General features: G+C 37.8%; 1 protein-coding gene across 2 annotated transcripts; it reads right to left on the bottom strand.

Annotated features, from left to right (window-relative positions):
* Window positions 1-54: 54 nt before the first annotated feature.
* Window positions 55-27,971, bottom strand: gopc (golgi-associated PDZ and coiled-coil motif containing). 2 transcript variants are annotated; one of them, XM_043684516.2, is made up of 9 exons: window positions 27,584-27,938; window positions 16,312-16,476; window positions 13,410-13,433; window positions 12,368-12,543; window positions 11,166-11,331; window positions 9,914-10,009; window positions 7,528-7,692; window positions 5,913-6,093; window positions 55-4,789 (listed from the first exon to the last, which is right to left on the bottom strand). In XM_043684516.2, the coding sequence occupies exons 1-9, from the start codon at window positions 27,827-27,829 to the stop codon at window positions 4,671-4,673; spliced, it is 1,338 nt and encodes a 445-aa protein (XP_043540451.2). In that variant the 5' UTR covers window positions 27,830-27,938; the 3' UTR covers window positions 55-4,670. The 2 variants fall into 2 exon arrangements, with proteins under 2 accessions (XP_043540451.2, XP_043540458.2); XM_043684523.2 differs by lacking the exon at window positions 13,410-13,433 and having other exon boundaries at window positions 27,584-27,971.

The following is a 27,971-nucleotide window of genomic DNA, read 5'->3' as shown; positions in this document are numbered from 1 at the left end:
CGAAGTCCTGACCCATTCAGCCAAACAAAGAAAATCCATGCTCACCTGTTATAATAGCTGTATAAAAATTTTTTATTCAGCCTATTTTTCTAATCAACCTGTTCAGAGAGATGTTATTACACACCTTGAACCCACCGCCCGCTCACAACTCTAAAATAGCACCAAGAAAAAAGGGAAATCTGCTGATAATAGCTCTGAACTGAAACTCCTAATTGTCATACTGTTTCTCAATAATTCAAGAAAGCAAAAGGTTATCATAATGCATTAAAAATTAAAATAGAAGGTAAACCCTACAAACAATACAGTGCTAATAGCAGACATCTTATTATATGTTGATTCTCTTTTTAGAAATACCTTTCAATGTCAAATGATTTATAACCTTAATGCCTCCTCTGATGAGTTTTTGATGTAGTTAACAGGACAGAAAATGCCTCTAGTTTAGAATCAAATGGTTGATACACAAACTGGAAAATAAGTCCATAATCAATTAAGTAACAAGTATAAACTTCCCTCATCTAGATGAGCAAAATTAAACTGTTAACACAAATAATTTCAATGCTCCTGCTTTTTATCTTCCAATGAACCTTTATGGACAAAACCTGCTTCACATTTAAAGGAAAAAAAACTTTCATACAAAGGCATTTTTTAAAAAAATACATTTGCCATTACATAACTAATTTTACTAGCTGCTGTTTTGAGTATAAGGAAACGTGTTGACTTTTATGTACCAATATTCATAAACAATATTTCATCTCATTATACAGATGCATATATTATGTATTATATTCATAAACATCAATAATTTAACCATCCCCTACGGAACAAAAAAGGAATATTGAGGGAGAAAGCAATATTACAAGATGTCCCTGAAATTCATTCTGCCACTAAGGGTCAAATATAGTTGAGAACTAATCATAGCATTTGGCCAGCACATCAATTAGGTTGACCTTTTTTTGTATTGTAATTTTATGTACTCAATAATAAATGAGAGAAGATTCATTTTGAACTTTCAGGATGAAACACTTAAGGAATATTTTCATATAGATGACACTGGAAATCAAGCCATTTGAAGTAGAACGATGTACAGTCATCTGTCCTTCATTCTCCAGTGACATTTGAACTGGAATACAAATGTCTACAAATTATTTTGTACAAGTCTCAAGTACATCCATAATATCATAAAATTAGAATCCACACTTCAGATACTTTTGCCATGGTTTTCATGGCGTGCAGTAGTTTATCTGCACCATCACTGTTATAAATGTAGATTTTGCTTTGATTCATTAACAAAACATCAGACATCAACTGCTGAGAATATGACAAGGAGAACACATTTCACCTCAGTTCTTTTATACGTTAGTTATGTTGCACCTTCGTATTGATACAAATCACTTTCAGCTTTGGTTCCACAGAAAATTTGTACAGCAACTCCAATGTGAAGCTGCTTAATTGAATGTAGACTTTCCAGCAGGTAGCTTCACTTCAACCAGTGCAAGTTAAATAACCTGGGAGTTTTTTTTTAAATATAACTAGAGTAGTGGCAATTTTGCCAGCTTTGTGTCAACATTAAAATTCAACTTGCCTTTCAACACAACTGTACAGAGAGTGTTGCTAATGCTGATCACAGAATGAACAGAGAATGTTGATGTAATTTTAGTCCACCAGCTCTACACTACTGTATACAGGTACTGCACTTGAAATACAATATACACTCATAAAACAATATAATATTATTGGACACATTACTGATCAGAAATCTCCAAAAATGGAAGAACGGAATACTTAGCATGACCAGTGTTACATTTAAATTTGCTCCAATTTCTATGGTTTTGTTTTCTTCTTCAAAACATTGAATGGACACCATAAAGAAAATTATTTAAAAAGTAAATGGTTTCCAGTTGATTAAATAAATGAATCAGAGGCTAAAAAAAAAGTGTTTAAAAATAGAAACATTAGAAATGAAAATATTCCCATATGCCATCCATTTTGCACTTATGTAATTGGATGCTTCCTCTACAAATTCACATTTGCAGTTAACTTTCAGCCTCTAATCCTCCCACATCCCTTGCTTCCCCAGCATGGTATGAAAGATTTAATTCATTTTTAAAATCTTAAAAAAAAATCACTTTTTCCCATTTAGTCTACTTTTGGTTTTCTGTAATTATACCTGGATGTAAAACCTGGATAAAAATTATATTCTCATCCAAATTAAGACTTCCCAATTCAAAAGGAAATGAATATAAGCCATAAATATATTGGAGTGTTAAACTAATGTAAACAATACATTAAACACTTTATAACAAGTGAATATGAAATAAATTACACAGAGCTTTTCCATTTTCTCCACTGTTTCGCTAAAAAAGCCAGAATTTTATGCTGAGGCAAGAAGCAAAGATCACTCAATGAATGAAATTCACTGCCAGTATTACTGGTGTTAAAGAATATTAAAATGAGTTGTTATGTAAAAGAATATTCCAGTACATACTGTAATGAGACACTGAGATGAGACATTTTCCAGCTCAGTAAGGATGCCACTACCACGTGTGTTATCATGAACATTGTGAAATCAGAAGTATAAGATCTTGGTACATCAAAGGTTCCTATGCATTCTATTTGGCCACTTGTAACAGGAAATGAAATTGCAAGAAACAAAATCTACATTCCCACAGATGCACAACAAATTTATTATATCTCAAATTACGTGCACCTATCTAATGGTGACTCATTGTCATCAATTGACAAAAGACAGCAAGCTTAGAAATGTATTGCTATTTCTGTTGAGGCTTCAGAAGCAGTGGAGAATGAATTTGGTATTTAAAAGTCAAATCATCATGGAAAATAAGTGGATGATATAATGTGGAAGAAATTTCAAGCTGCTTCAGCAAGCAACTAAACCCAAATGTCAGTGTGTAATAGCAGTCAACAGTCACTTACAGTACAATTTTAAAGTAATGAAAGGGGTTGGGTAGGGACATAAAAATAAGCATAAACTGTAACTTTATAAATAGTTAAAAATCCAATAAAGATGTATGTACAATAGAGTTGCTTATACAAGAATGGTGAGGAAATCGCTGCTGAGAATGAACTTACACTATAAAAGTGAAGTATATTTTCATTATAATATATAAATAGAAAGAGTGTGAACTCTAGTGTGTAAATATAGATAAAACTGGAGAAGCAAGGATTTTTTTGGGGAGTTTTTTGTTCAGAAAGTAAGTTATTTTCATCTAACAAAAAATAATTTGACTGAAATGCAAAGCTTGTTGCACCCCCACCCCCTCCTCTCTCCTCTCAAGTGCTGCCTGACCAAAACATTTAATGCATTTTCTGATTTTATTTTAGGTTTCCAACAGCTACTATATTGTGGTTTTAAAAACCATTTTTTCCACCTAAATAGCTACCTGTTATAGTACTGTGAGCTTTCCCCAGCCTAAATTCTTGTTATTAAGTATTCTTAAGCATGTCTGCACACATGGGAAATTGTTTTGAATTTCAATGCAATATGGACTTCATCCTGCACCTGCACTACTTGAAAACCAAATTCATAGGTCATATTAACTAATTGCAAGAGATCAATGAGTAGAGGCTAGTTCATACAACATGCATCTCTTCCAAGGATGCAATGCACCTGAAGAAATGATCCTACATCAAATATGTCGAGGTCACCTTAACTTTACTCGATGTTCTATTTTATGTCCTTAAAAAGGATAACCTGATCATTATAAATAGTGCATTTCAATTCTGGATTGAAGATACATAAGAATTGAGTACTTACAACAAAGTAACTGTCAAGGTAACATTAAATAATTCTTCCTGCTGAATTAAGGAATGTAGTTCAAGAAATTAGTCTTTCAATGAGATTCAGTTATACAACCTAATAATCTATATCTCACTGACTCATTATTTCTGTATCGTAAAGTTTAAACATAAGATATCACACTTTTACTATTTGTAGATATTAACTATTTGTTAACTGTGAATTTCTATCTACATTAATAGCAACATTTAGTACAATGCAACTACATTCTTTATGGAGAAGGCCAAGGGTGAGGACAGTTCTATTGTACCTTTAGGAAAACCAATTAACAGTTCTGCATATACTTCAAGAAAAAAAAATAGATTTTCCAATTAATCACATATGAAAAACAAGGAGCAAATGCAATATCAAATTTTCCCCAAAGGCCTATGGTTTAATTTATAAGCAACATCACTGAATAGATTGATAGTACATAACTATAACAGGATGAAAGTGCTTTTTTTGTGCAAATATTGTGCACAAAAGAAACCCCAAGGAGAAAGTGCAACTGGCAGTTTGAAAATACCTCAAAAGACACCAACTAGTAAGTTAGCACCTAGTACATGCCAAATCTCCCACTAATTTCAAAACTTAAGTTAGCTGTAACATCAGAACATACAGACCCAACAATTTACTTGTGTTGGTCAATTAACACATCAAAATATTTTCATACATGCAGAACCATTAATAATGCAACTCTATGGTGTACAATATTTGGAACTCCTTAGGCACAGAAGATAATCATGGTGATCCCTTATAGACATTATTTTCAAATATAGGTATACACAGTTGATCACATTCACACAATGTTCCTTCGGTATTGCCAGTCAAGTGCAGAAATATCACTTTAATGTTCAAGTAACATAGGGACAATTTAAGATGAGCATTCTGCACACTCTTTCTGTTTCGGTGTTGCATCTTCTGAAGCAGTTTCACTGCTTGTTCCTGCATCCCCATTTAAGATGGCATCTAGAACTGGTTTCTGTTCTGTCACTATTAAAAAAAAAGTCAGTGTTAATATCTTATGCGAAAATGCATGAAACTGGTAAAGACATTTTAAAATTTATATTAGGTGACATTTTTCACTTTGCAAAAAAAATGTAATGATGTTATATAAATTATAAAACAAATTTTCAGGAATACTGAAGTGGTTAAGTTGGCACACTGACTACCTGCGAGCATCTGGCAACAATCAAAAATACAGAGCTGCCCTGTCACATGGGAAATACGCAGTCATTTAGCAGGGAGAAACAGAAACTAATTTCCAAAACAGAACATCTAGTGAGAAAGAAGAAATAATATTCACCCAACAATTTGGCTGTTAATAGCAGCATTAAATTCAGTTCACAGATCAAAAAAACCTGATCTTTATTGAAGTACATACCAGCTGCATAATAAATGCCCGTAATGGCCTCAATGCACCAGAATACAAAAAGGAGAAAAATCAACCAGAATTTTTTTTTGTGCATATAGAAACGATATTTTTAAAAAGGGGGTAACATATAGCTTGTTTGTTGATAGATACAATAACTCTGCTGGTACTCAAGTCTGGCTTCACTTGAAAATTACCCAATTTGGCAAGGTACTGAAATGCAGCAAGTTCCAGAACAACCATATTATAATTTCTATTCAATCCAAACGCATAGTCATCAGTATTGATTCAGTGATAGAACTCTTGTCCCTGAACCCAGAAAGTCATGGATTTGGGTTCAAGTTCCAATTCAGAGTCTGGAGCATACAATTCAGTTTAAAACTTGTGATGGTACACCAAGAATTCAGCCAGATTTCAGGCAGAAATGGCACTATTTGAAACAAAAGCAAGGCATTCTCTCAGTCTCTTGGCCAAAATACATTCCTTAACCAACATGACTCAAACAGATCAACTGGTTATTATCACAATGTTGTTTATGCGTCCTTGCTGAACACAAATTGGTGTCACATTTCCCTACATTACAACCAATGCTGTGTAATAAGTGTTGTAAAGTGTTTGAAGAGTCTTTAGGCTGTGAAAACTTCTGTGCAAATGTGCAAGCTCATTCTCTCTGTAGTATTTAAAATGGTTTTGTAACACCTTAAGATGTTTAGTCACTCATGGTGAACATTTTGAAATGTCTACCTGCTAGGGGTTTGGCGTCACCACTGCCATCATTTCTGCCAACAGCTGCATTTCTGCTTTCTTCCAGCTCATCAAGATATAAGCGATATCGGTGCCCAGTCTCATCTTCGTAATCCACATTTTCATCATCAGAGTCTATCTCTGGAGCAACATACACCACTTCAAACTCAATCTCTCCTCTCTTTAAAACAAAAAGTTGCTTTTGTTTTAGTCCTGAACTAAGTAATTATACAAATTTTTAAAAAAATACTGGCATTGCTGGAAATCTAAAATAAAAACACAAAACATTGAAAGAATTCAGCCAGTCAAATAGAATTAATAGTCAGGAAGGTAGCAATTACATATCCGGGTCTTTGACTCATTGTCAAAACTCCCACATGATACTTCAGAAAATGCTGAGGCATAAATTTAAATGTCTTCATATGACAAATAAAACTTCAAAGTGAATAAAAGTGTGAAGTAGTACAGTTGGTTGAAGAATAAAGTGACCTACTACTTGGAAACTATGTTTAAATGAGGTAAATGAACTTTGAGATCTGGCAGTACAAATACTTAACTCAATGAAGTTATGATTTGGAGATGCCGGTGTTGGACTGGGTATACAAAGTTGTGAGATTTTTAACTTAACTCATTGAAAGTAGCAATATAATTCACTTTTAGGAAAAAAAAAATCACAGGTTCACTTCTAATGGAACAGCAATGAAGGGCAGCTAGGTTACGCTGAACTTGAATTACACTTTTTAAAACATTTATTCATGGGATGCAGGTGTTGCTGGCTGAGCCAGCATATTTTTTACTGAATGACAATTCTGTATCGAACCTTGATTGGACCAAAAAGGGGCCTGTGAATAGTTATAAAAAGGACAAAGAGGCATGGAAGGGAGATGTAAAACAATTCACTAGAGTTTTGGAATTGTAAGGAAACATTCCACAAGCTGAGACCATTTTTCATTAAAAAAAAGTTATGGTGTGACCTAATACAGGTTTTTAATATTATGAAAGGTTTGACAGCGTGGACATATAGATAAAGCATTTCCACTACAGTTGAAAATCAGTGGTAGGGTTCATAAAGTAGATATTATTAAATAAATTGGGAAATTCAGAAGAAACCGCTTCAAACATTGGTTAGAATATGGAACTGCCAAGGAAAAATGAACAGCTGAGGTGAATAGCACAAAGACGCATTCAAGGGGAACCTTGATAAGCAGACAAGGGATGAAGGATATGTTGATCTTAAACAAGGTGGTCTGTATGGAGCAGTAACATTAACTGATATATTGGGTTGAATTGCATGTTTTTATGTTGTTAGTAATTTGAAATATTTCATTTATGCTTTCAGAAAACACTTAAATATTCCACAGTTGAACACTGAAAAAAGGTTATTGTAACCTTCTGTTGCTAATAAAGCAAAATTATTGAATTATATGAAAAAGCAGAGCATTCTTAGATTTGCAAGATGGTATAAATGGACTATAAAAGTTCCTCATTTGAGTTCTTAAATATCTTTTGGGCAAGATAAGTGCAAGTCAAAATGCAGGAAATATATGGTGGCAAATGTCCAGCAAGAAATCATTAAAATTACACATGTAACTTAACAGGAGGTCAGTTTAATTACCTGCTGAGAGAGAATTGTAACAGCTTCTTTGTGTTTGGCATCTCTCAGATCGATTCCATTAACAGCTAGTATGGCATCTCCAACATGCAGGCCATCACATCGCTCAGCAGGTTGACCTTGATGGATTTCTGATATTAGAATTGGAACTCCATGCTCCTTGCCACCCTGTTTTGTATTTAAAACACATTTAGTTAACATCTAAATAATGCAATTTTATTTTATTTTTAATCCCATAAAATTATCCCATTAAATGTATGCTACAAAATGTTAGAACAGCTCCCAACAGAGTAGTAGCATTCAAATAAGCTAAACTTTAAAATCTACTGTAGTGTTTTTATTGATTTACAAGTTTAATGTAACTTCGCTTATTAAATTTTTTTTAAAAACTGACATTGTGACTCAATGTTGTTATGGGAATTTTCTTAACATGCATATAAAAATATCAATGCATGCCCAATATTAGGAAATATAATATAGATCAAAAGGAATACTACACTTGTAAAAAATCTCACTCTCACATTTGAGCTACATTTTGCACTTTTGACTGAAGATTGGATTATAGACTGCATGTTAATATTCTCAGGCAGCATTAAAGCTCCTTTACGGAGGTGCAATTTCCTCCAGACAAGTATTTGTAAATTTGTCACTATGGTCTTTGGCTCCCAGTCATACCCCGTTGCCATTGCCCAAGATTTAAATAATCTCCCAAATTGCTACTTTGAAACTAGACTAGGAGTTGCAAACATCAGGCGTCTTATTTAAACCCGAGCTGAGATTCATTTATCCTTGCCAACATTTATCAAGCTCAGAATTTTCCTTGCCTTTGTTCCCAAATTTATGCTGCTGCCAAGTCCCTGTTTTGACACTCCAAGATTCAATTTCTTGAATATCTTGAGGTGACCTCCTTTTCCTTTCAAACTACTTATCTAGATTGCATGATTTGGAGGTGCTGATGTTGGACTGGGGTGTACAAAGTTAAAAATCACAACACCAGGTTATAGTCCACCAGGTTTAATTAGAAGCACTAGCTTTCGGAGTGCCGCTCCTTCATCAGGTGGTTGTGCCTGATGAAGGAGCGGCACTCCAAAAGCTAGTGCTTCCAATTAAACCTGGTGGACTATAACCTGGTGTTGTGTGATTTGTAACTATCTAGATTGCAAACCACAACTTGCTTGTTTTCTCCTTCACTGCCCAACAATTTCATCCTCTGCAAACTTCAACTTATCATACCCAAGTGGATTTATTCATCCTTGTTTAAGTCCCTCATGTGTTCACCTACTCTACCTCATCAGTATTTCCAGCTGCATATCTACATGTACCACCCATTCTCCAAACATTGAGTCCAAGAAAATGAGAAATTAATCATACCTGTTTATTTAGCTACAACGAAATTCTGGGTTCCATGTCAAAACTCCTTCAATTCATCACCAGCCTACTTCCAAAAACTTAATTTCAACCTTCTTCTTCAAACTTAACTTTGCCTTATCACTATAGTCTCTGATGTTGCTTTTTATTTAGTGTACACTTTACAAATTGCTGAGATTTTGTTCTCTACTCTTGTATTTAATGGATGTATATTCTTGTTATATTAGCTGGGAAATCATTACATCAGTTGTTTCAATACAATCTTTTGCAACTTTACTTCAAAACTAGACAATATCGGTTATTAGCTTGAATGAGATGAAAAGTCAGATTACATTCACAAATTCAATCATGATTCATTCATTTTAATATACGTTACAACAGGAGGTTCTAATCTGTTTAACTTTGTACGCCTCATGGAACATTATAAAACTCAACTGTTTAAGTAAATATTGTCATTGATTTGCTTATACCTCAATCAATAGACAACAGACATGGTATCCATCAATCAACAAAGCAACAAGTACAAAATAGTCATTTACAAACTTGCTGCCATAGAGATTTCAAAAAGTCAAATCAGAGAGCCCACAGGAAACCAAGTAGCCTATTTTCTGTGACACAGAACCTAGAGTTTCTTGAGCTCATTTGTCCCATTGCAGTGAGACTTTGTATTAGAGGTGGTTAACTGACATCTCCTACATTACTTACCACACAATCAATACAGATCCACGATGTAAAACACTTGGCACAAAAAAAAAGAGTAAATCTTGAGACACTAGGTGCTACTGCTCATAGAGCTACAGTATATTGCAAGATCGAAGATAAGTGGTGTATCAATTTCAGGTCATAGAAATCAATGAAAAATTAGTCCTTTACAAGATCTACCATTTAAGCCTCCTAAATATAGACAAAAGTGAAGCTCCTGCATCTGGTCTTCAGCATCCCTTGGTTCTGTCCAAACTGATGTTTTCCTGTTCTAGATAGTTATGTGAATCTCAGTAAGTAGATATGAAAGCAGACTTACTGTAATTGATATGCCAAGACCTTCATGATCCTCTTTTACTAACAGGATTTTCCGAATTGGCCCAACACCTTGGGACTTCCTTATAACATTTGGATCCTATTTTAGGAAGAAAAAAATGTTGACTAATTCCAACAAATGAAAATAATGACAAACTTAACGAGCCCAAAAAAGTATAGATTGGAGAAAATAAAATTACATGATTTGCTGAAGCACTGAAAACAAAGCCCTAGTGAAACTTAATCTTGGGACCCAATGATAAATTAAAACTCTAATCAATATTCTGCTCAATTATTAAGAGAATATGAAGTTCAATTTAAAAGACAAAACATGTTATACTTTCAGGACTTTTATTATTCAAAAATTCCAGCATTGGGAGAGATGATGCATATAATGATAATGCCTGGTACCATTCCAAAAAATCCTTTCTGCTCTCTCTTGAAGGCCTTGATATCTATCTTAAAATGTGGTGCTCAGAATTGAATATAAAGGTGTTTTTGTGTAAATTATTTTTAAATACGCATGTCAATATTTGAGGGGAAGGCATTCCTCAGAGATGAGAATTTGTAGACAACCATGGCCAACTTGCAAAACTGACCAATCACCAATACTTTATCAAATGCCTACTGGAAATATATTTAGGCCACATTAACTACATCATCAATAAGAATTATTTTGCTACTTCATTGAAAAACACAAAATGTTTAATGTACATAATTCATTTTCCTTAATTTTGTTAACTTTCTCCCTAGTTTATTGTTTCTGAAAGCTTTCCCACCATCAGGTTAAGCTAACTGATGTACAGTTGCTGGGCTTATCCTTACACACCTATTCAAAAAAACGTGTAACATTTAGAATTCTCCTGTTCTCTGGTCTCAATTCTGTATCCAAGAAGGATTTGAAGGTTACAGGCACTGCCTTTTCTACTCTGACACTGACTTCCTTCTGTATTCGTGGGTGCAGCTGATCAAGTGCTGGTGACATGTCAACTTTAAGTATATCCAGACAATCTAATACTTTCTTTCAACCAAAATTTAGCCCATCGAATGGTTCTATGACTAAGACTTTCTCAGCATCTGCCTTGGTTAAAAAAGTAGTTGTAAAATAGTCATTTAGCATCACGTCCTCTGGCTCCATACACAAATTCTCAAACTGCAGAACTCCAGGGGATTTTCAGCCTTTGGGAGGTTTTTAAATTTACATGCAAGTAAATATCATCTTTTATTGAAAAAGTGAAAACTTAAATTTTACATACGTGCCCAGGTGGCATGGGCAAAGGTCGTTTTGGGTCATTGCGCCCTCGACATGCCCTAATAACAGTTTTATGTCTGTGAAGATGTATTTCTGCTTCCAACTGGTTCCAGAGTTTGTCATGAGCAGGTCCTTTCATGTCTCGACCCAACAGCTGGATTTGTTGCACTCTGCACAAAGTATTAAATATTAGAAAGATTGATGTTTCTGCCCGGAAATGTGTCAACAAAAACAAAATAGAGGCTGCTTGCTTGCTAAACCAATGTGTGACCCAGCTGAAGTTCCTGTTCACCTAAATGGGAACATCAATGTGACAGGAAATAAAAATAAAAGGTACAGAGTATGTACAGTGGACACCTAAGGGAGAGAAACAGGCAAGTACCTCAGGTGCAACCATTTTGCCTTTAGAAACTGAATATTGTCTTAGGCAACATGTTCAGCACAATGAGTTTATCTAAATTTCATGGATTGTTGTGTTACAGAGGGTGAATAAAAATTAGGGATATCAAATGAATGCTGGCCTTAGGGAGTTTCTCCTTGTAAGACAGGCTAGGGCTAGAGGGCATAATCTCAGAAGAAAAGGTTTTTCTCTCAGTGGATAGTGAATTTGTGGAATTCTTTACTAGAGCTGTAGAATCTGGGTCATTAAGCATATTCAAAGCTGTGATAGATTTTTAATTGGTAAGGGAATCAAGGGTTAAGGGGAAAAAGGCAGGAAAGTGGAGCTGAGGACTAACAGATCACCCATGATCCTATTGACTAACAGAGCAGACTAGATGGGCTGCAGTGCCTGCTTCTGCTCCTTTGTCTTATTGGGTTACATTTCTCACACCCAGAATTCATGGTGAAGTCTGCATAAAATCTACCACACGAATTAAAGGTGTTTTATATAGAATATGCTAATTGAGATAACCTGAAACTCTACATAAGATAAAGATTATGCTCATCAAATGCACCACTGTAAAGTGTATGAATTCCAATTTCCTTCAACTCAGGTTGTGACAACTTAATTTTGTTTTAACACCTTAAAATGCTACCTTATAGGTGCATCACTATTGCAAATGGTAAAGAAAGGTGATTTTATTTATTGGCGTCATAATTTATCACAATTGAGATATTAAAGGAAGATAAATAATTTATGTCTGCAAAGTCCTGGCTTGCTTTCTGTTAGAGATACAATAACATACATTATGAGTGACTCCTCACCTGCCTGCCAGTTCTTTATCAAGGTACTTCGCAGCCAGCCTTGCACCATATACCTCAGCTTGCAGAACTGCTATATGGCGACGCAAGGCTTCATTCTCTTTTCTCAGCAGTTTCACATCAGCTTCTAGCTTTGCTTCCTTCACTTTTTCTTTTTTATTGGATTCTAGTTCTTTCTCCTTTCCAGAAAAATAAACACATTGGTTACCAATATATGTAATTTCCCTCATTTGTATATATATTGCCCTTTTTGCAAGCATTGCCAAGATTGTGTTGTCTTCACACTTAATATCAAAGTCAAATCCTAAAGGATGAGAACAATTTTGGCTCAAATGCAATAAGACAGTCCAACATAGTGTTCTAATAAACTACTCAAATGACAAGAAAAATATTTCATAAGATTGCAATACTTTAGGTAAAGTAGGAAATAATAAACATTTAGCTATCTTAATTTTTAATCTTCAACTGTATAGAAACTGAAAAAATATTCTATGAATTAATAGCAGAGATGTGGGAAGTGGTAAAATACATGCATTTAACATCACTAATTATCTTAAGCATCAAATCTACTGGCTGTTATGGCTCATAAGATGAAGAATATTCACTGCACTTAGAATAATTTATAAAGACTAGTTTTATTGTGATAAATGACAAACTAATAATTAGTTTCTAGCAGATCTATTACACCTAGGTTAAAAGCCTTTTGAAAAATGTATAAAACTATGCTTTAACTAAAATACTCAAAATTAAAAATCTTCAACTAACTGAAGTTAGCAGAAATGGTCAATTTACATAGCTTCAGTAAATCATTCTTAAAATATTTTTTAAATTATCATTGTTGCTCACAGCAGTAAAAATAGTCTAAGTTTTACATTTATGAAAGGACACATTAAGTATTGTACTCTGTGACAACCATTAATCCAGCACTCTAGTTCAAAAATCTATTACCCTGCGTGACTTATAATGAAAGAGTAAGATCAATGGATGGCAGTGACAGTTGCCAGTGAATCCACAGAAAAGTAGTCACATTAGTGCACTCACTTACCAGCTCATCCACTGAAAGGACAGACTTAGGGCAGGAAAGAAAATGGTATTAGGAAGATAGCAGACATTTTAATACATTTTAAATAGTTAAACCTTATTCACAGGAAAACAAAGGAGTAATCAGTGAATTTTGTGCAATATCAAAGCAGAGATTACATTTCAATATTAACACAAACTTACAAACTAGAAGGTGGTCATTCGTACCTTGAGCCTGCTCCATCATCTAACAAGACCATGGCCTCCGCTTTCCCCTATAAATTTTCACTCGTCAGTCAATAATCTAACTAGGCTTTATCTAACTTTATAGGTTCCACTACGCTCTGGGCTAAGAAGAATTCCACAGGTTAACAATCCTCCCCTATCCTCAATGAAAGACCCCTTATTTTATAAACTATGTAGCCTAGTTCTACTGTCTCCCAAAAGAGAACACATTTTCAATATTTGTCTTGTAAAGACCCTTGGCTCTTAAGATTGCCTTTCATTCTTTGAAAGTCCAATGTATGCATGCATAACCTGTAGAAACTTTGCTTATAAAGCAATTACTTCATCCCTGGCAGTCAAGAGAACCTCATCTGCTCTGCTTCTAATACAATTATATTTTATTTTAAAATAGGTGATGCAAACCATACACAATGTGTGAGATGTGATCTCATCGATATTCTTACATTCCACATCCTTTGCAATAAATAACAATATCCCATTTGCTTTCCTAATCACTTGCTGTACCTCCATACATTGTGATTCCTGTACCAAGACAGTCAAATCTCTTTGTCCCTCAGAGTTCGGCAGTGGTTCAAGAAGGCAGCTCACCTTCTTGAAGGCAACTAGGGATGGACAATAAAGCGATGCCCACATCTCATGAATGAATTTTAGTAATCCTCTCTCCATTTAATTAATACGGTGCTTTTGTAGTCTGTGTACTAAGGGGAAAGGTTCCCAATTTCTTACATTATGCATAACCTCCCAAAGTTTTGACAATTCTCTGAATCCATCTACTTTTGCTTTATGTTCTTTTCACAACTTACTCTCCTTTGTGTCATCAAGTTTAGCAACTGGTGATGTGGCAGTGCCCTACCTCCGGGCCAGAAGGCCTAAGTTCAAGTCCTACCAGCTCCTACCTACCTTTCATAACATGACTGAAAAGACTATTTAAATATATTTCCAGCATTTCATGCAAGTCATCAAAGGCTGTATGATTAAGCTATGTGATTACATTAGTGAATAAAGCAACACTTCCAATAAAACATCAAAAATAAACCCTGCTTATGGCAACATAAAGTGAAGAAAGGTAACCATTTCCATGGGCCACTGCTTAGAGAAAACCTGAAAGATTACACTATGAGGCAGGCCACCATACAACAACTTAAATATTATTGACATGTGTTTGAAGCCTCAGAAAACCCAGCTGATGAATTAGGACTGCTTCTTGGAAAAACCAAATGTATTTACAATACAACTGTGGCGAGGAGAGGCAGGAGTGTTTCTCCCCAGCTTACCATCAGAACAAGCTGAAGACCATCCATCCATTCCTATACCTCCGCCCAGGATTGGGGATCAGAACCTCCTCAACTGATTAGTGACCATCCACTAAGTCCAGATTCCAAACCACACTCTGATGAATGCAACTGCAATCTCATGGTCTATTTCTGAAGTTAAGGTCTGTTCATCTACATTCTCAGCTCAGAGAAACAAGCCTGCCAATCAGGCTAGTTTGCAGGAAAGAAACCTGCCTGAAATTAAAAGATGCACAATGTGGAGTTAAAACCCTACAATGTGTGAACAGCCTAGATTCCAGAAGAAAGCTGCTACTCATCCCATTTACTCCCATCACAAAATTCTCCTCTAGCAATAACAAGATCACTGACAGTGTTTCCAGAGACAACCTGTACAATATCTAGTATATCCATTTGACTGCGTCTTAAAAGTCAGTAGGAATGGACTCCAATTTTATTACATTACTGTTAATGGATGGAAAATCACAGCAAATTTCAAGCGGTTGCATCTGATTTCAGAATCATCCTTCAGGACTCTCAGCTGAGAACGGTTTTAAGAAGAAGATTCAGCAGATTAGTGTTTCAGTCCACATTGGAGTTATTCATCCAGCATAAAACAGCTTTGTGAAGTTGCAAAGCTTTAGTGAGTAATATACAACATGACATAAGACTAAGTTAAAAATCACACAACACCAGGTTATAGTCCAACAGGTTTAACTGGAAGCACACTAGCTTTCGGAGCGACGCTCCTTCATCAGGTGATGATCAGGTGACAATCACCTGATGAAGGAGCGTCGCTCTGAAAGCTAGTGTGCTTCCAATTAAACCTGTTGGACTATAACCTGGTGTTGTGTGATTTTTAACTTTGTACACCCCAGTCCAACACCGGCATCTCCGAATCATGACATAAGACTAAACTGTGCCAATGAAAAAGTGTCTCAGGTTTACTGATTGAGTTGTCCCAAATTAGCTGATCTCAGCAGGCAGCAGTAGAGAACAGTAACTGACATCAATGTATCTAAGCTACCTGGAAATGCAGGCTAGAGTGGGAGGTACAGCAACAAAATTTTCATTTTTGATTATCATTCATCAGTCTCTCACTGAATATATGCATGCTTCAGTTTCCATGAGAGCTTAGAGATGTCATTACTTTCTAAGGTTAAAAATTTGATAAGAATAAAATATCACAAAATGGAATAAACCATGAAAAACCCAGCCTACAGAAGTAGTAAATGTCTCTAGGGAAGCAGACTTTTTTGCTCGTCTTTGGAATATTGAACTGTGGCTTGATAGGCTCAAGGAAAATTGATCTGAAAAAAAAAAACCCTTGAAACAATTCATCCTAAATAAGGGTGAACAAAACAATTTTCATTGTTTGTGAACTAAAGTAGCTTTGTTGCTAGAACATACTAGTTTAGCCTTGATTGAGCTGGAGTCAACATTCTGCCCAGTCTTAGCATGCAGCTGCAGTTGGACAGCATGAAGCTGGAGAAGTTGATCATGTACTTCTTTCTCTAACACAGCCTTCTCAGCCTGGGTGTCGATTAGCTCTGATTTCAAATCCAGTAACTGAGCCTGCAGAGGAAAATGAAAAGCAGATGGTAACAGCTAAAAACATTGTACAAAATGAAAATGTGATCATTACAAATCTCAAAGGTTTTATTTTATTTGTTTACAATGAATATCTGAATATATATCAGGTTCTATCTGGTTCCCTCATCAATTATATAAAACTACATATATCTAAGTCTTGCCTTCAGAAGTAAACTTTCCATAGTCCATCAGGAATTCAACCAATTCAAACAAAGCAAACTTTTCAGAAAAAAAACCACATTGTACTCAATTTGCTCATGTTGCAGTTCAGCAGCAAAAAGATACTCAATATATGAAGTTCACTTATGGTTTAGTTTAATTGAATGTCTATGTTTAGCTTACAGCATTATTTTATCATGGAATCAAAGATTTTAAAAAAGAAAATTAATGTTCTAAAACAGTGGTTCTCATTTGGTGCGTCATAGCAACCAAAAGGTGAGAAGTATGCTATGAAAAGTTCTCGAGAAGCAGCATTGCTTTAACTGAAGGTCAAGGCTGTATGTGCGCTTCCAAACTGCTCTGGAGTCTCAGTGCCGATTATTGAAGGCAGTACTTGCTGATACCAGCCACCATTATTTACAGTGTAAGTGCAAGTCTCCAGAGCCCTGTATATGTAGACTTCCCCACAGCACACATGAGATGTGAGAAAAGTGGGTGTGCTGGGGAATGGTTTGTCTTATTGGAATGTGTCTTGATACAGAAAAAGTTGAGAATCACTTCTAAGCTCTAGGAAATTTCATCACAACAGCATTAAGCATACAAAACAACTATGAGAAGAAATTACATGCCCCAAAATATTTTCCTTATAGCTTAAAACAGTAACCGGAAAAAAGTAATTTCTCCAATGTGCAGTACCACACTATACGATAAAGTAGAACCTGTAACACACCCATGTTTGACATTCTGGGAGCTTGCCAAACAAGTCACCACCATACCCGATTCTCAGAATTAACTGTACTACCATGTCTTGCAGATGCTCACAAGTTGTGGTAGCAATTTAACCCTTGTGCCAATGTGTATATTTGAACATGTTTCTTAACATGACGTAATCATTAATTTTTAAACTCTTCTTCCACCTATTTCCAGCATGATGATTTGCTACACTACGTGCATTGACTTTCAGCTTGGTATTAAATGTCTAAAGGCTGCGACAAACCCTAATACTGCCATCAAAAGATTAAATACTTAACACAGAGACTGAAGAAACATCAATAAACATCTTAAATAATAACATTAACTGAAAAAGAGGAAGCATGAAATCTTCTTTTGTCTCAAAATACTTATCAATTTACTCACAAAGATGCAATGCTCTCTGCCTCAATCACTCCTTGTGGCAAAGTATTCCATGCTCCAGCAACTTCGTGAACAAAGATTTCTCAACCATTGTTCAATTAGATTTAAATCAATCACATCACTGGTGCACTAACCAAAGGAAACAGGTCTATAAATTTATCCATACAGCTAGATGAGAAACCACTTTGACTACAATCAGATAGCCAAGTGTGGAATTAAACTAGGGCAGGACCATGAAGATGTTCAAAATAGAAGAGATGATTCGGAGATGCCGGTGTTGGACTGGGGTGTACAAAGTCAAAAATCACACAACACCAGGTTATAGTCCAACAGGTTTAATTGGAAGCACACTAGCTTTCGGAGCGCCGCTCCTTCATCAGGTGACAATCACCTGATGAAGGAGCGTCGCTCCGAAAGCTAGTGTGCTTCCAATTAAACCTGTTGGACTATAACCTGGTGTTGTGTGATTTTTAAAATAGAAGAGGATTTTGAGGAGGATGGCCTACTCAATTGTGTCAAAGGCTACCAGGGTAACGTACTGCACACATCGAGGCTCTGTCTTTGATTGGGATGCTTCCACTGCTCTGCAGAGGCAGAAACTGGACTCAAATTATTTGAACATTTTATGGAAAAACCAGAGGACACATCTAACATGGAGTCCTTAAAAATAAACAGATATTTTTTGATGGAAAAATCAATCTTGGATGGTGTGCAAATGTCTTACATATAACAAAAAACAAACATAGCTGATCATCTTGTGTATTTCCCCAAGATATATGTGGCCAACAAATTATTTTTAAAATTTATTTTCCAGACATTGATAATATTGACAAAGCCTCCTTCTTGGAGTCTGATGTTTTTTACTTTAAAATCAGTTCTGAAAGGTGATCATCTCTGTCGGGGTCAGTTTTTGAGATTTTTGAGAAGATTTGTAGCTCAGGTTGATGATATATACATTAGCTCGCTGAGCTAGAAGGAAGGTTTGTTTTCAGACATTTCGTCACCATACTAGGTAACATCATCGGGGAGTGTCCCTGGTGAAGCACTGGTGGTATGTCCAGTCTCTCTATTTATAGGTCTTGGTTTCTTAAAGGTGGGTGATGGCATTTCCGGTTCTCTTTTTCAAGGGAAGGTAGGTGGGATATAAGTCAATTCTCAGGACTTCTGGTTAGAATGCCATGCCTCAAAGACATGCATGAGAATTCTTAGGAGGCATGGCATTCTAACCAGATCTCCATCAATAAACACATTGATTTAGATCCCATCGACCTTCCCTTGAAAGAGAGAACCGGAAATGACATCACACCTTTAAGAAACCAAGACCTATAAATAGAGAGGCAGGATATACCACCAGCGCTTCACCGGAGACTCTCACTGAAAATGTTCCCTAGTATAGCGACGAAACATCTGAAAACAAACCTTCTAGCTTAGTGAGCTAACTTACATACAGGCCACGATTTATTTCCAATTCCCAATTAACACAAGGAAGGTGATGGAGAAACACCTCTTTGGCTGGCACGGTGGCTCAGTGGTTAGCACTGCTGCCTCACAGCACCAAAGTCCCAGGTTCGATTCCAGCCTCGGGCGACTGTCTGTGTGGAGTTTGCACATTCTCCCAGTATCTGCGTGGGTTTCCTCTGGGTGCTCCGGTTTCCTCCCACAGTCCAAAAAAAATGTGCAGGTCAGGTGAATTGGCCATGCTAAATTGCCCATAGTGTTAGGTGCATTAATCAGAGGGAAATGGGTCTGGATGGGTTACTCTTCAGAGGGTCGGTGTAGACTGGTTGGGCCAAAGGGCCTGTTTCAACACTATAGGGATTCTGATCTAATCTTTATACTGTGCTGCAGCCAGTGTTGTACATGTACATCATATGCTGTTAAGTAGGAATCCCAGAATTTTGATCCTACAATAATGAAAGAACAACAATACATTTCCAAGTCAGGACAATTACTTGGAGGACAGCTTGCAGACAGCGATATTGTGATCTCCTCGCTCCCTTTTATTTTGCAGATGATAGAGGTCACAGGTTTGGTGGTGCTATTTAAGAAGCCTTAGTAATGTACTGCAATACATCTTGTAGCTGGTGCACACGGTAGCCATGATGCACAGTGGTGGAGGGAGTGAATATTTAAGCTTAAGGAAGGGACCACAAATTAAGATATCTGCTTTGTGTGCCTGGTGTACGTAGATGGTGTTGTGTAGGAGAATAGTTCTGAAGGGTTAATGTTCTGTCACACTGTCTCAGTCCACTCTACTAATGTCACATAGTCTGCTACTGAAGAAAAAGAGTCCTACTCACTTAAGAGGGAGCAGAGAGATCTCCCTGAAGATTAATAATTACGCTTCAAACACAGGGTGCACTTATTAATATCAATCAATTAACTTCCTTGCTACTTCAGAACAGTGTCTGCTGCTTAGAAGCTCTGTCTATCACTAAAGCACTCAATAGGCTCAAGACAAAATGAAGACAAAGGTAAGTTGGTGACAACCATTACCCTAGATCGATGATCATCTCAAAAGACAAAGAACAGATACATGGGATCACCACCAACAGCAAGTTTTACACAAAACCACTCACCACCCAGGTTTTGAAACATATCACTAATTCTTCAGTGTCACGGGGTCAAAGGCCTGGAAGTACCTTCCTAAATGTATTTTAGGTCTACCGACAACAAACAGACTACAGCAGTTCGAAAAGGCAACTCACCACTACCTTCCCGAGTGTAACTTCAGATGGGCAATAAATGCTGGCCCAGACAGTAATGCCCAAATCCCATGAGTGAAAAAATTAAAACATATGGCTGGGCCAGTTAGCTTCCTAGTTAATGGCGGCTCCAGGATCTATGAAGGATTAAGCAATGGTAATCCCACTGAATGTCAAAACGACATAGTTACACTCTCTTTTTCTGGAGATGGTCATTATTTTGTATTTGTGTAAGAAAGGTATAGCTTGCCCCTTTATCAGCCCAACCCTGCAGGTTGTTCCAAATATGTTGCATGGAAGTCTGAGGAATTGTGAATGAAATTGAAAATTGTATAATTATTACCAACCATCTCTACTATTTATCTTAAGGCAGACAGAAGATTTTTGATTGAGTTCATGAAGATGGCTGGGCCTGGGACACTACCCTGAGAAATGCCTTGCATGATGTCTTGGTGATTAGATGGTTATCTTCCAATTAGCATTGCATAGAACATAGAAATATACAGTGCAGTACAGGCCCTTTGGCCCTCGATGTTGCGCCGATCCAAGCCCACCTAACCTACACTAGCCCACTATCCTCCATATGCCTATCCAATGCCTGTTTAAATGCCCATAAAGAGGGAGAGTCCACCACTGCTACTGGCAGAGCATTCCATGAACTCACGACTCGCTGAGTAAAGAATCTACCCCTAACATCTGTCCTATACCTAACACCCCTTAATTTAAAGCTATGCCCCCTCGTAATAGCTGACTCCATACGTGGAAAAAGGTTCTCATGGTCAACCCTATCTAAACCCCTAATCATCTTGTACACCTCTATCAAGTCACCCCTAAACCTTCTCTTCTCCAATGAAAACAGCCCGAAGTGCCTCAGCCTTTCCTCATACGATCTTCCTACCATACCAGGCAACATCCTGGTAAACCTCCTCTGCACCCGTTCCAGTGCCTCCACATCCTTCCTATAGTATGGCAACCAAAACTGCACACAATACTCCAGATGCGGCCGCACCAGAGTCTTATACAACTGCAACATGACTTCAGGGCTCCGGAACTCAATTCCTCTACCAATAAAAGCCAGTACGCCATATGCCTTCATTATCGCACTGTTTACCTGGGTAGCAACTTTCAGAGATCTGTGTACATGGACTCCAAGATCCCTCTGCTCATCCACACTACCAAGTATCCGACCATTAGCCCAGTACCCCATCTTTTTGTTACTCTTACCAAAGTGAATCACCTCACACTTACCTACATTGAACTCCATTTGCCACCTTTCTGCCCATCCTGAATTGACAATAAGTCAATGGACTCAAAGTGTTAACTCCATTTTTCTCTCCACAATACAGAAACAGGAGAAATTAAAGGTCCAAACACGTGCTCAGATATAGTTTAGACTGAGAGGCCAATGTACAGGTTTTGTGAGAAAATGTTTTTAAAAAATGTGCGATGAGCATGTCACTGGCTAAGCAGCATTTATTGTCCATTCCTAAATGCCCAGTGGACAGTCAACAGTCACCTACATTGCTATGGGTCTGGAGTCACATGTAGACCAGACGAGATAAGAAAAGCAGTTTCCTTCCCTAAAGGATATTAGTGAACCAGATGGGGTTTTCTGACAATCGACAATGGTTTCATGGTCATCATTAGACTCTTAATTCCACATTTTTTTAAAATTCAAAATTCCACCATCTGTCATGGTGGGTTTCAAACCCAGGACCCTAGAACCTTATCTGGTTCTCTGGATCAACAGTCCAGCGATAATACCATTAGGCCATTACCTCCCCTCTAAGACAGGGAGTGAAAGAGACACATCCACACAGAGAAAGAGACACACACAGTGAGACACACACAATGTTGACAAAGAGAGAGATTGTGGATTATGAAGAAGTATTAAATCTGAAACCATACACTTGAGAATGTTGATTATTTAATGCTTAGAAAGTAGTATGCCAATTAGCTTACTAACATTTTTGGTTATCTGTCAAATACCACTGCAATGACTCTTTTAAGACACAACATAAACAAAATACCTTCTACTTAGGAATGCAGAATCAGATACTTTGTTTCTTATTATTAAGTGCAATGTGAGAAATAGACACTTGTTGATGAGATTGGCAATAGACATACATCATTTTACATTTTCCACATTTGTTAGTAAAATTGAAAGGCTGGAGACAGACTATATAACTATTGTTTCAATCTTTGTGCTTACTTTCTTGACCTTTGCATGGCAGTTGAGGTTTATTTAGTAGATATATACACATGGTGCCTGTATTGTGAAAGATATCTTACACGGACAAAAACTACTGTATGTGGCTTAAACAGTGTCATTGTCATAACACCTCACAACAGTAGGAGATCTCTCCAGTAATCTCATTGGTTTCGCGACTTAGCTCTGGGTAAGAGTATGGTGGAGTCATTTTCAATTTAACCTTCCAAAGGGAACTATACAATTCTCTTAAGTGAAAAAAAAAATGGAGGCTATGGGTGAAGGACAGGGTAATGGAGCTAAGTGAATTGTTCTTCCAAAGAGCCACCACAAACATAATGGGCTGATTGGCCTTGTCTTTGTCGTAACCACTCCATGACTCCTCATTTAGAAATAAAGCCACACTTAAAATATGGCAAACATGCCTGACTGAAGTAACTTTTCAAAGCAGAGGCAATTGTATCTATGCTTTGAAGAAGACTGCATTGCAACACCATTAAAAAGAGCCAAAACGAGGTGACAATCAGTTCGGCATGAATTTCAAGCAGAGAAAATACAATCTTAATCAGTTACTACACGGAATATGGTTGAGGATGTCAGTTTGGATTTTGAAGGAAAGGCCTGTGTGAAGATTTGCCTTAGATTAGATTAGATTACTTATAATGTGGAAACAGGCCCTTCGGCCCAACAATTCTACACCGACCCTCCGGAGAGCAACCCACCCAGACCCATTCCCCTACATTTACCCCTTCACCTAACTCGACGGGCAATTTAGCCTGGCCAATTCACCTAACCTGCACATCTTTAGACTGTGGGAGGAAATGCCATTAGAAGATGAAATTTGTGTGGTTCGCATATGGCTTTGTGGCAGAAAGTAGAATTATCTTAGAAAGCTATGGTAAGGCTATTAGATATCTACTAGCAACCTTTACAAAGGGCAGAGGCATCCACACAGTTGTAAAAAAGGTGGAGAGTCACATAGCCAAAAGCCAATGGAAGGATCTCCACAGAATCATAGAAGAATCGCTTTACTAACAAGAATTAAAGCAAAACAGAGAGGATTATGGGATATTTTTGGAGTAATCCCAGAAGCCTTCAAAAGCTATAATGTTAATTTCATAGTGCTTATTTTGTTTAGCTCTTTTTGAGGCATGAAAACATGCTATTGTTTAAAAAACATGAAATCTTGTGCTGTGGTTCTATTGATTAATTTCAGGGTATTCTGATTTCTGTCCTAAATGCTAGTGGTCCTGAACATGATTACAACAATTGCAAATCAGCTCAGTTTGGATAGCATTACAGATTACACATACACATGCAAGCTATCATGGCATTATTTTCTTGGTACAAGTACAGGTCTACAGAATGATAGATTTAATCTTTTTTCAACTACTTATACCTCTCTGTGACAATCTACCTGCTGCAGTCATTACCAAATTATCATTTAAGTATTTCAGTCTGACATTAAATGTTAACAGAACGATAACAGGAAGTTAAACAAAAATATATTATGATTGAACTCAAGTACAATGTCAGAGGAATGTAAATTTAACAAATATGAAGTTGTGCAAGAAAGCAGCACAGTTCAAAGGATGGTCCTCCACATTCTTTAAACAGACAGGAGGGTTCCCTCCCATTTGGGGAACACTTCAGTGGTCCAGGACATTCAGCCTCGGACCTTCGGGTGACGATCCTCCAAGGTGGAATTCGGGACAGGCAGCAGAGAAAAGTGGCCAAGCAGAGGCTGATAGCTAAGTTCGGCACCCATAGGGAGGGCCTCAACCGGGACCTTGGGTTCATGTCACATTACAGGTGATCACCATTGCACTATACACACACCCACACACACTCTCTCTCACACATACACACAGATGCGCACACAGACCCCCACACACACCCTTACGGACACACACTCCCACACTCACACCTGCACCCTCTCACAGACTTAAGACACTCTGCACTCACTACACACACACACACAGACAAAGACCCACATGCACACATATATTTTGTGGGGTGAATTTGTACTTGCAGGGTTACATTGTACTTTGCTCAAAAACTGCATGCATTCATGTAGAACTCTGAGCTCAAAAACTGTATGAATTTATGTAAAACTCTCTTATCTCACTTTTTAGATTAGAATCAATCTAAACATCATGGCATAGACAGAGAACACAGGGGGCCAACACCTTCAACATATTGTCTAGCTATCACCATTGTTAACAGCTAACCCGAGAATGCAACTTTAAAAAAAAGGTTTTGAGATTTACACATGAAAGAAGTGAAACTATCACTGTATTCTAACAGATGAAAGGCTTAACAGACAATCAATTTCTCAATGTATAATTTCAGTTACATCACACTGTAAATTTTGGCTATAAATTCTGTGTTACAATCGAGCCCTCCATTATCACCTGATGAAGGAGCGTCGCTCTGAAAGCTAGTGTGCTTCCAATTAAACCTGTTGGACTATAACCTGATGTGTGTGATTTTTAACTTTGTACATATTCTTTAAAGGTAGACTGGCCAGCTTTACAGGTTCCACTGGCTGTTAAAATAACATTTACTACATTTCCTGCTTATATCCATTTTGGTAAACTGACAGCAATTTTAGTGAACTCTCAGTATCCGCACCTTCAAAACAATTTTATTTACTTTCTTACCACACTTCTCTTCCTGACAACACAAAGTTTCCGGCAGCATGTTTACATCATCATGAGGCATCTAAAGTGGCCATGATTGATCATCAACCTCTCTGTTACTGAAGGTTATTTAATCCTGTCCTCATCCAACATTCATTTCCAATACAACTTGCAGGTAAAATTCACACCTAGGCAATTTTCCCATGTGCAACGGAGGGCCAGGTAAGAATAGAAATTCAACTCAGGTCTGGAATCACATCTGCAACTTTCGTAGTTATTGCACGACTCACTAGAAAAGCATGTTTCATTAGAAGTGAAGCATACCTCACCACAGGAAATTCCAAACCTATTTAATATGTTTGATCAAAGCTCCCTGCTAGAATGGAGTTTTGTTTTCCTTTTTGTTTCACATTGAGGGGAAAGAAAAGTATGTAGTTTTCAGGTCATAGCACCTGGCCCAACATCCCTCCAAACCCTTCCTATTGATATACCCAGCCTGATGCCTTTTAAATGTTGCAATTATACTAGCCTCCACCACTTCCTCTGGCAGCTCATTCCATACACGTACCACGCTCCGTGAAAAAGTTGCCCCTTAGGTCTCTTTTATATCTTTCCCCTCTCACACTAAACCTATGCCCTCCAGTTTTGGACTCCCCCACCCCAGGAAAGAGACTTTGTCTATTTATCCTATACATGCCCCTCACGATTTTATAAAACTCTATAAGTTCACCCCTCAGCCTCTGATGCTCCAAGGAAAACAGTCCCAGCCTATTCAACCTCTCCCTATAGTTCAAATCCTCCAATCCTGACAACATCCTTGTAAATCTTTTCTGAACTCTTTCACGTTTCACAACATCCTTCCAAAAGGAAGAAGACAAGAACTGCATGCAATATTCCAAAAGTGGCTGAACCAATATCCTGTACAGCCACAACCTGACCTCCCAACTCCTGTACTGAAACGCCTTCTTCACTATCCTATCTACCTGCGACTCCACTTTCAAGGAGCTATGAACTGCACTCCAAGGTCTCTTTGTTCAGCAACATTCCCTAGGACCTTACCATTAAGTGTATAAGTCTTGCTAAGATTTGCTTTCCCAAAATACAGCACCTCGCATTTATCTAAATTAAATTTCATCTGCCACTTCTCAGCCCATTGGCCCATCTGATCAAGATCCCGTTGTAATCCGAGGTAATCTTCTCCACTGTCCACTACACCTCCAATTTTGGTGTCATCTGCAAACTTATTAATTATACCTCTTATACTCACATTCAAATCAATTATATGCATATGATGAAAACTAGTGGACCCAGCATCGATCTTTGCAGCACTCCACTGGTCACAGGCCTCCTATCCGAAAAAACAACCATCTACCACCACCCTCTGTCTTCTACCTTTGATGGAGAACCATCAGGAATGAAGGGCTCCTGCCTGAAACGTCAATTTTCTGCTCCTCAGATGCTGTCTGACATCCTGTGCTTTTCCAGCACCACTCTAATCGTGACTCTAACCTTCTTCACCGTCCCCTACACCGCTAATTTTGGTATCACCTGTAAACTTACTAACCATATCTCCAAGGTTCACATTGAAATCATTTATATAAATGATGAAAAGCACTGCACCCAGCACTGATTGTTGTGGCACAATGCTGGTCACAGGCCTCTAGTCTGAAAAGCAACCCTCCACCATCACTCAATGCTTCCTACCTTTGAGCCAGTTCTGTATCCAAATGGCTAGCCCTCCCTGTATTGCATGTCATCGATCATTTCTAAGCACTCTGCCATGAGGCACCTTGTCAAATGCCTTACTGAAGTCAATTTTGATCAAGTCCACTTCTCTGCCCTCATCAATCCTCTTCATTACTTCTTCAAATATAAACACCAATAGGTTCAGACATGTTATGAATTTCCTCTAGAGTAGGTGAGATATGAACCCAGGCCTCCTGGCTCAGAGATAGGGACATTACCACAACAGCTCTTGGAGTATATATAGACTCCAAGGAAGATTCTGAACAATGGAAGGGGTCCTCTATTGACATATCAACATAATTACATTGATCCTCAGACAGGGTCTGACCTAATGGAAGTATTAACATGAATGTATGACCCTCAGTAAGGGGGCTGATCCAGTGTGGTGGATGGGATGTCTGCTGAGATATTCGCAGTAATCTGCAGATCCTCAGGAAGGGAGAAGGGGTGGGGGATTCTCTATTCCCACAGTCACATTAAACCACTGGTCTGACCTCCAGTTTATGGTTGATCTGGAAGACGGTCTGCGCCTTGTGACAAAGTTGTGCGAAGCAGGAGCTAAGCGCCGTCATTTTCTGGCGGCCCTCGTAGGTAATCTCGGACTGGTCGGGGTCGATCTCCCCCAGGAGCAGGTCCACATCCACGAAGGCCTTGTCAAACTCCTTCTCCAGCACCTCCAGCCAGCGGAACATGGAGGGGCCGGTTACCGCTGCCGGCGCAGCCCCGGCTGAGGAGGCCATAGCCGATGGAGTGGGGCGGGAGAGAAAGAGGCAGGTGGCGGTTGGTGACTGCGACCCCGCAGCCTGAGCCCTGCCCCGGAGTTTCCTCTCGCCTCCTCCCTGGAGCCGGCACCGCCTCCGGTTCTGGTTGTCAAGGAACCGA

The sequence above is a fragment of the Chiloscyllium plagiosum genome, unplaced genomic scaffold (assembly GCF_037043375.1).
Source record: "Chiloscyllium plagiosum isolate Xiang-an unplaced genomic scaffold, Cpla_swu_hap1 HiC_scaffold_3, whole genome shotgun sequence".
Classification (NCBI taxonomy): Eukaryota; Metazoa; Chordata; class Chondrichthyes; order Orectolobiformes; family Hemiscylliidae; genus Chiloscyllium; species Chiloscyllium plagiosum.
Note: the sequence above shows the minus strand (reverse complement) of the source record. Positions and strands in the feature narration are given on the sequence as shown.

Coding starts and splice junctions, on each gene's coding strand:
- gopc (XM_043684516.2), bottom strand. CDS start 27,829: ATGGCCTCCTCAGCCGGGGCTGCGCCGGCAGCGGTAACCGGCCCCTCC. Junction 16,477..27,583: donor AGATCAACCATAAACTGGAG/GTCAGACCAGTG, acceptor TTTCCTCTGCAG/GCTCAGTTACTGGATTTGAA. Junction 6,094..7,527: donor TTACAATTCTCTCTCAGCAG/GTAATTAAACTG, acceptor TTTGTTTTAAAG/AGAGGAGAGATTGAGTTTGA.